Below are 8,810 nucleotides of genomic sequence, written 5' to 3'. Positions count from 1 at the left end.
TCTCTGTCCCATCGCAGCAGACCAACTCCTTGAAAAAGCCCCCAAACGCTTCCCCCCGGTGCCGACACCAAGCTCGTATAGCGGCGTCCACGCGTGGCGGGACCGCGCTCGGGCCGGCGCCGCGGGGACGGACGGCGGCAGCGGGGACGCGCCTCGCCTCGCCGCCGCCACGCGTGGGGGTCGCGCAGCGCTCCGCGCTCCGGTGCCGAACGGCTCGGGGCCGCCCCCGGCACGCCCCCGTCGGTCCCGCCCCACCCCGACGGCTCTAGAAAGGCGGCGGCCGCCCCACCGCTCCCGTGTGCCGGTGCCGCCATGGCCCCGCCGCCCGCGCTGCGGCTGTGCGCTGCGTTGCTCGTCGTGCCGCTGTTGTTCCTCGCGGCCGCCGCTCAACAACGGGAGGCGGCGGGAGGTGAGCGGGGGGAACGGCGCGGGGATCGGGTGGGGACTGCGCTGATCCCGCGGGCCCGTCCTGGGGGTGCCGCCGGTTGGGGTGGGGCGGTGGTCGCAGGTTGGGGCCGCTCCGGGAAACGGCTGCGCGTGGGAGCGGCGTGACTGCTGCCTTCTCCCGTTCAGCTGCCGAAAGCAGAATGTGACCAAGTGTGAGCTGGAGGATCCCGGTAGGGAAGCGGTGTGTGGCTGGCGAGGGCTGAGACGACGCCTGTCGCTGCGGGGGGCTGGGTTGCTGCGGTGGCAAGGGGCTGTAGCCGCAGGGTTTGGGGTCCTGGGCTGATCCCACAGAGCCGTGAGGGTGGTGTGGCGTTGGGAGTGCTGGCAGCTTCCCCAAGGGGAATGCTCCAGGGAGAGCGGTGCTGATGGGGAAGTGGTAAACCGTCCGATCGCCTCCCAGGGCAAAAGGGTGGATTCCAAACGGCCTGGAAGCAAACGGGTGGAGGCAACTTGATGACTGTGATGCTTTCCCGGCCTTGGCCGGGGAAATGGGGAGGATGCGGCTTCCCAGAGCGTTGCAGGCTGTGTGGAGTGTGCAATCTCAGCCTCTCTGCCGTGCATAAACAGCCTTATCTGAGTGTTAATAAATCGCTGGGTTGTTTGGAGGACTGTGTGGAGCATGTGACCGGCTGTTGACACTTGGCCGCAGCTGAGGCTTCCTCCCAGCTGCAAGGGGAGCATGCAGCTCTGCTCCTCACACACTTGGGGCACTCAGGACTGGGGCTTTGTGAAGCATTGCTCCTCGTGCTGCAGTTATTGGGGGGCTGCTCTGCTGTGGGGCTGCAGTTGCTCCTTTCTGCCCCTCTACTGCTTTTGCCTGCAGCAACTTCCTTGTCTGGGTTCTGTTTGACTGGGCTGACCTCTCACCCCGTGGTAGGGGATTTGTGCAGGCTGTCCTTGCCCAGCAGGTCTCTGGACAGCCACATCGTAGCACTGCTCAGCTATCCAGAGCAGCCAACAGCTCAGTGCTTTGTGTCAGTATGGGCCAGGCTTGGGTTTGCCTTTGGGTCTTGCTGAAATCAGCTCTGATCTCCTGTAGCTCAGGTGGCTTTTGGAGGGCATGGGGCAGCATCTGTCTCCAGAACCAGGGTGCTGCTGCACATGCAGCAGGCTCTCTGTTGGCACGCCTGGGAGCAACATTTAATGCATGGCAGCATGTCCTAGGGCACAGGTCCCTGCAATGTGGGGACAAAAACAGGCTCCAAGGAGCACAGAGCTTGTAACACAGACAAGCTCCTCAGGTGTCTCACTCTGTTCTTTTTTTTCTACAGAATGTCAGCAGTATACAAACAGAAGCTGCGAAGAGTGCCTGAAGAATGTCACTGTAAGTAGCAGGAGTAACTCTGACTTCTCCCTAATGTCCAGAAGCATAGTGTGTGCTTTTAGGGGCTGTATGAAGAGCTTTTTCCCTGTTGGAGCTCCTTTGTCCCTGCCCTAAGCACACTGTGAGTACCACCCATCTGCCCATGGCAGCGTGAGGACCAGTGCCCATTGGTGCTCAGGGAGTGGCTGCTAGAAAGTGCTTGAGTCTCAGGGTGTGCTGCTTGAGTCATTTAATATGCTGGGCTCCTCCTCAAGAATGTGAGCTGCTGCTTGTGCTCAGGTGAGTCCTGTGAATGCTGGAGCACCTGACTGCCCAGCACAACGAGCAGATGCTTGCTGGTTGAGTGCCCTCACCTCTTGCAGGTTGCCTTGCATGCAGCAGATCAGGGTAGGCTCTTTCCAGAGGTCTCTTAGCACTTGAAACAGTTAGCTTTCCTCTTGGTGTTCCTGATGTATGCAGCCCCACCACAGGTGTGTGGGGGCAGGATAGGCTGCCAGGGTGGCAGCTGTAGGCTGTATGCTCTCCTGCAAACCTCCATCACTCAGCCTTGAAAGCAGGAAGTTTGGGCTTGAGACAGACCTCGCTGCTGACTTGGCCAGGAAGTTCTGGCCAAAGCCAAGCAACTTGGTCTGGGGGCTGCTCAGGGAGGTTGTATTCACCATCCCTGGAGGTGATTCAGAGGAGATGTGGCACTGAGGGACATGGTTGCTGGGCACAGTGGTGTGGGTTAGGACTGGAAAATATCCCTAAGCTACTCCAGTTCAGCTGTAGGGATTCTGATTCTCGGGCTGGAGCTGGCTGAGTGGAGGCACTGCAGCTGGTCTGGCTGGGAGGAAGCAGTGATGGCACAGGTGGGCATCTTCTGTACCAGCAGTTCTGTACCAAGTTCTGTCTCAAAGGCCTTCTGTCCCTAAAAAGCTGGGCAGAATGAACACAAAGGATTTAATGCTTACTCCTTCCTTGCAAGCCAGTAGAAGTGCTCTCAGCATCTTTACTTGCTGGGGAAATCTCCATCCCCTGAACCTGCATTCCCTGCTGAGGTGAACCTGCTGCAGAACAGAATGGTGGTAGCTGTGGTACTTAGGAGCATGGTACCTGGCAGTAATGCTGTGCTTTCGCATGCTGCAGTGCCTGTGGTGTGCCAGCAGCAGGAGGTGTGTGCCGTACCCTGTCCGGAGGATCCTCCCATCTGCTGATCTCTGCGAGCTCCGCTCTGCACGCTGGGGTGTCTGCTGGGGTGAGTGCAGGGAGACCTGTCTGCTTGGTGTCTCCTTTGGGCTGCAATGGCACGCTGGTGCATGGACAAAGCCTGGGTTTTGGGGAGTGGGGTGGTAGGGGAACAAGCTGGGGCTCAGTTTCCATCACTTGTCCCCATGGTGCAGCACAGCTGAACTGTGGCCAGCTGTTGTTCTGGAGGCTGGGCTGTCCTCACTGCCTGTTGGGGGAGTGAGAACCGCTTCCACACCTCCCAGAGGGAGAGTCTGCTCTTTGTGAGCACCGCTGTGTGCTCTCCTGAACCTTGTGTAAGACCCTGAAATACTAGTTTGTGTGCGAGTAGCTTCGTAAAAGGTCTCATTGTGGAAGAACACATTCCTTACCTTGCCTCGGGGGTGATTAGTCCTCCAAGAGATTAGCTGTGAGCTGTGTTTGTGGTGTGTGACTGCTGCCTTAGTCACAGGGCAAAGCAGTGTGTTGCGTGGGCAGGGTGATGTGAAGCCCTGGCTTGCCCTGCAGAGCTGTGCATTTTGGGGGTACTGCTGGTGAAGAAACTCCCGTTGGAGGTGAAAAGCATGGTTTGGTTTCTTGTCTACTGCTGCTGACTTCCAATACCTGGCCTCCAGCCTAGCAGTCTTGCCTCGGGTGAGCCACGAAGCTGCTTTCTGCAGCACTGTGGTTGGCAGTAACATGCCTGGTGCATTCATGCTGGTGCCAACACTGAGCACACCTGTAGATGATGTCTGTCTTGCTTTCTCAGGCTGTCATGCTTGCTTCAAGTTCAGCAACTGACGCTCCCAGTGACAGGAGCTGCATGGTTGTCAGCAGGCAGCCATACACTGGGGTGCTAAGTGTGTTTTGTTGCATCTTGCAGTGAATTTTGAAGCCCTGATCATTGCCATGTCTGTGGTGGGTGGAATGATCCTCATCATGCTGGTTGTTTGCTGCTGCTGCTGTTGTAAGAAAAAGAGCAAAAAGCAAGTATCGGAGTGGGCTGTGCCCAGTTCTCTCAAAGAGTCCCTAAGGTGCAGCTGTGGGCTGCTGGAGGTGGGTCAATGTGGGCTGATGGGCTCTTTTTTGCTGCAGGCCAGACAAAGAGGATGAACGAGCCGCCCGGGAGCGGGAGCGCAGGCGAGTGCGTCAGGAGGAGAGGTGAGGTTTCATTGCCCTGTGCCAATTGCATGGTGCTGCAGCCTCCGCATGAGGGTCTGTGCTGCAAACAGAGTCCCTGCTGGGATCTGTGGGTGCAGCATTGTGATGGTGGTGTGTATGCACCCTGAAGTTCCTGCCCTGTGGGAGGGGGGCTGCGGGGAGACCAGCAGCCTGAAGGCTCTGAGCAGAGCTGCCAGCACGGAGCTTCCCAGCCTGAGAGGGAGTTGGGAGCTGGAGCTCCTCCTCCTTGGCTCTGTTCTGCTGGTCACTGACTTGTGGTTTCTTTCCTGTTTGTTTCTTGCAGGAGAGCAGAGATGAAGTCACGGCATGATGAAATCCGAAGAAAATATGGTACAGTGGCTTGCACTAGCAGCTAGCACTAAGCTTTAGAATTGTAGAATCATTTAAAGTTGGAAGGAACGCTGGCATCTACTCCAACCATCAACCCATGTCTCTGACTACTCTAGACTGTGTCCCTTAGTGTGACATCTATCCTCTTCTTGAACAACTCCAGGGATGGTGACTCCACCTCCCTGTGCAGCTCATCCCTTTCCAATGCCTCATCACTACTTCTGGGGATAATGTTTTCCTAATATCCAACCCGAGGTGCATCTCAAGGTCATCACCTCTCATCCCACTGCTATTAATCTGGGAGCAGAGGCCGATTCCCCACTTCACCACCATCTCCTCTCAGTGAGTTGCAGAGCAATGAGGTCTCCCCTGAGCCTCCTCTTCTCTGACCCATCCCAGTTCCCTCTGCTGTTCCCCATCACATTTTGTGCCCCAGACCCCTCATAGCTCTGCTGACCTCTGACACATTTCCTCCTCGTAGTGAGGGGCTCAGGATTGAACACAGTGCTTGGTGTGTATCCCATGAGGGATAGGTGATGGGGTGGCGTGGGCACAGTCTTCCAGGAAGACACTGGTATGTGTTTCTAGAACAGGAGAGTGAGCAGAGGATGGTTGGCAAAGAATTGTCACCCAGAGCGGTGAGTGCTGCTCCTGGGGGTCTCAGTGACTCTCTTTTCTTCCAGGCCTGTTCAAGGAGGAGAACCCTTATGCAAAATTTGAGAACTAGCCTCTCTGGATCTGTCACACCTGGAAAATGGCATCCTCCTTGTAGACCCACCTCACTCTGGGTCACTTTCCAGAAGACCCCTATGGTGCAATGTGCTGCCGTGAGCCCTGCTCAGTGACTCCCCCATTCTCCACTCCAGTTCTCAGCTTGCCCTGGGCTTTTGCTGCAGAGGCTGTGCTGAGGCAGCCAGCCATCAGCTGCAGTGCTGGGCCAGGCTGAAACTTCATTCTGTGCCTGACAACTTGGTGGCAATAGTGCTGGGCTTTACACTCCTCCTTAACCCAGCTGGGGGTGGCAGCCCAGCACAATGCAACACGGTGCCTGGCTGAGGTCCTGAGTGGCCCAGTATGTCTTCCTTCTCCTGCTTCATGCAAAGCTGGATGTGTGTGGCGTGAGGCTGTCGTCTCCCTCTGCGTGGAAGTGACTCAGAGGGTGGCCTGGCTGTCTCCAGCTGCATGCATGTGCCCACATACCAGCAACCCCTCACAGCGCTGGTTTCTAGCTGCCTTGGGCCTCTGGGGGCAGGCCTACATGCACATTTCACTTGCAACTAATCCAGGGTCCCTTCACAGCCCCTCTACCTCTGTGCCTTTCTTGATCATCTCCTGGGCTCCGTGCCTGTTACTGATAGCAATATGGGAGGGTTCTGATGCATATGCAGTTTGGTAAAGATGTATTAAATGGATTTGATTACTATCCCCGTGTGAATGCTTCATTCTGCTTCCACACAAGTGTGGCTCTCAGCTGGGCCTGGGTGCCATCATGGCAATGGGCAGGGGTAGGATTGAGCTTCTTTTGAGCAGGGAGAGTTGGGCACAGGGCTGTGTGTTTATGTCCTGTGAGGAACCCAGGATAGGGGCTTACACGGGGCTAGAAGTGGATTTGCAGTACAAAGGAGCCCTGCGTGTACGCGGTAGCATCCACTGATGCCGTTTTGTGACAAAGCCGAGTGGGGCTGGCGGCACACGTGGCGCTCGCAGAAAGCGCGGACCCTGCAACCTCGGGCACGGCTCCTGAGCGCGGGGTGATATTTGCGGTACGCCCGCGAGGGGGCGCCATAAGACCGGGCCCGCGCCGCCGTGCTTCGCCCCTCCCTCCCTCGGAGCCCCGCCCCTCGCGGCGCTTCCGCCGCTCCGTGACGCACTTTCTAGAGGCGCCGAGCTGCGCGCGATCGCTCGTCCCCCCCACCCTCCGTTCACGTGACCGGCCGGGCGGCCAATCGGGGTGCGGCGCTGCTGGCGCGGGGCGGCGGGGGCGCGGCTGAGCGCGCTCTCTTGCGGGCGGTTGGCGGCGGCTGCGGGAGCCAGGCGGGAGGCAGCGCGCGGGCCGGGCCCTCCCCGCCCCTACCGGACCCTCTGGGCCCGTCCTGCCGCCATGTCGGAGGAGAAGCCCAAGGTGAGCGCGGCGCGGCGCGGCGGGGGCTCGGCGGGCGCGGGGCGGGTCGCAGGCGGAGCAGGGGGGGAGGGTCGGGCCTCGCCGTGCGCTGATCTCCGCCCGTCCGGTTTTTCCTAGGAAGGAGTGAAGACAGAGAACGACCACATCAACCTGAAGGTGGCCGGGCAGGATGGCTCCGTCGTGCAGTTCAAGATCAAGCGGCACACGCCTCTCAGCAAGCTGATGAAGGCCTACTGCGAGCGGCAGGTGCGCGCATCGCCCCGCGGGCGCCGGGGCCGACCGCATCCCTGCCGTGCGCCGCATTCCTGGAGGGAAGCTCGGGCCGCCGGCATCGCTCTGCCTTGCTGGTGCACGTGGGGCCCTTTCTCTGCTTCCCCACACCGAAGGCTCGGCCCCATCCCGTGCCTCAAACACGGCGTGGGTCCTTGTCTTCATCGGAAGGTCGGGACTGGGAGCGGGTGCCCAGCAGGAGTTGTGTGAGGTGTGAGCAGGCACTGTGAGCAGGGGGCTTCTACGCATGTTTTGGGAGTGTTGGCTGCTGAACGAATTTAAAGCCTCTCATTTCTCCTTATGAGGAACTGCTGGTCCTCGTGCACGCATGCACGCCCTGCAGAGCAGCACGGTGCTGTGGGTCAGAGCCAGGTGCAGCCCAGCACCGTTGCTCCTTGCAGAGCCCTTGCTGCCACAGCAGCAGCACAGCATCCGTTAAGCAACTCTGCTCCCTCCATTTGTACTGCAACAGAGGCATGAAGTTTCCCATTTGTTTATGTTCTTTAAATCTTAACTTTGTTATTATCTGTTCTGACAGTGAATCAGTGAATGCTTTTTTTTTTTATTTTATTCGAAACTAAGACTATGGTTTCTCACATGTATTACTCTATAAATTTACAGGGTTTGTCTATGAGGCAGATCAGATTCAGATTTGACGGACAACCTATTAATGAAGCAGACACACCTGCGCAGGTATGAAAGATGATTTTACTGCAAATGGCTATAAAATGCTTCTTCAGTTTCTTCCCTGTTTTGTCCTGGCTGGGGTAGGAGATCTGTACAAGTAGTGGTGCCAAACATGCTGGCACCTGTGTGCTGCTGTAGGCAGGGCAGGACCTGGAGGAAGTGCAGAGCTCTTGAGCTCTGTCCCACTTCTGCTTAAAGCTGGGAGTGAAGCTGAGTGCTGTAGCTGCTGCCAGCTCTATCAGTGCTGAGAATTTGGGGGTTTTCTTGCATTGATGAGGCCTGAGGTGAGGAGCAGAAGAAACACATGACAGGTTGTTGCTTTTAGAGGGTGAGCTTCTAAATCTGGTTTGAAATAGAGATCTCGAAACCTGTGTAGCTCTGTAACTTTGTGGTTGTGAATTTGTGTTCTCTGTATCAACCTCACAGCTGGAGATGGAAGATGAAGACACTATCGATGTGTTCCAGCAGCAGACGGGCGGGCTGTGCTAAGACATGCCATCCTCTGGAGCAGAGGCCTTCCAGGCTCATTGCACCTCGCTCTCATCTGTCCTTGGATTTGCTATTAAATAGTAAACAAATGAACATGCCAATCACATGGGATTCTTCGAAACCTTAGAGGACATTTACCAAAATTGCTTGTTGTCTTTGACGTACTGCGTGTGCAAGTCAAAACAGTATCTGCAGGGATTAATCTATATCTTAAATTGGGCCCATTTGATTTAAGTTCTGATTCAGTAATATACGTTGTCTGTCTGCTGTTTCCTTTTTTTCCTTTAAACCTGTGGCCTAAATATCCGTCCGTGTTTGAGGACATGGAGTGCATTCCTGGCTGTCGGTCCTGCCCTTCTGTTCCATCCTAACCTTGTAAATAATTCAGTATATTTTCATGCCGATCACAAGCTTACAAGTTTTGTTTTGTTTTAAAACATGCCGAAGAGGAGGAAAAAGATGCTGATTTAAGTGTGCATTGCAAACAGTTACTGGGAAACCTACGACACGAAGTCTGTACGTGCAGATGCAATGCTTCGTATAGAGTCAGAGTTTGGAATATTGCAGATTTACATGTGCTTTGTCATGATTTGATAAAGTTGTCTGAAATATACTTTTTTAACGCAGAAACGAGAAGTGTCATCAATCAGGCGTTGGGGTGAGCGGAGCAGGCGGGGCGCGCTTTGTGCCTCGCGCTTCCCGCGGCTCTCGGCCCCGCCCACAAGTCGTTGGTGACACTGCGCCTGCGCGGCT

The 8,810-nt window shown here is 56.4% G+C and overlaps 2 protein-coding genes across 2 annotated transcripts; both read left to right on the top strand.

The window, feature by feature from the left end:
- The first annotated feature begins 312 nt into the window (after positions 1-312).
- Positions 313-5,912, top strand: LOC122161331 (PTTG1 interacting protein). The gene is made up of 7 exons (XM_042820698.1): positions 313-409; positions 1,719-1,771; positions 2,900-3,008; positions 3,861-3,963; positions 4,073-4,138; positions 4,443-4,489; positions 5,173-5,912. The coding sequence occupies exons 1-7, from the start codon at positions 313-315 to the stop codon at positions 5,214-5,216; spliced, it is 519 nt and encodes a 172-aa protein (XP_042676632.1). The 3' UTR covers positions 5,217-5,912.
- Positions 5,913-6,505: 593 nt separating this feature from the next.
- LOC122161442 (small ubiquitin-related modifier 3) lies at positions 6,506-8,687 on the top strand. The gene is made up of 4 exons (XM_042820885.1): positions 6,506-6,611; positions 6,729-6,857; positions 7,503-7,574; positions 7,995-8,687. Exons 1-4 carry the CDS (start codon positions 6,591-6,593, stop codon positions 8,055-8,057), a joined length of 285 nt encoding a protein of 94 aa, XP_042676819.1. The 5' UTR covers positions 6,506-6,590; the 3' UTR covers positions 8,058-8,687.
- Positions 8,688-8,810: the final 123 nt, after the last annotated feature.

Source organism: Centrocercus urophasianus, unplaced genomic scaffold, assembly GCF_019232065.1.
Source record: "Centrocercus urophasianus isolate 14NV4802_14NV808 unplaced genomic scaffold, USGS_Curo_1.0 seq_19, whole genome shotgun sequence".
NCBI classification, from domain to species: domain Eukaryota; kingdom Metazoa; phylum Chordata; class Aves; order Galliformes; family Phasianidae; genus Centrocercus; species Centrocercus urophasianus.
Note: the sequence above shows the minus strand (reverse complement) of the source record. Positions and strands in the feature narration are given on the sequence as shown.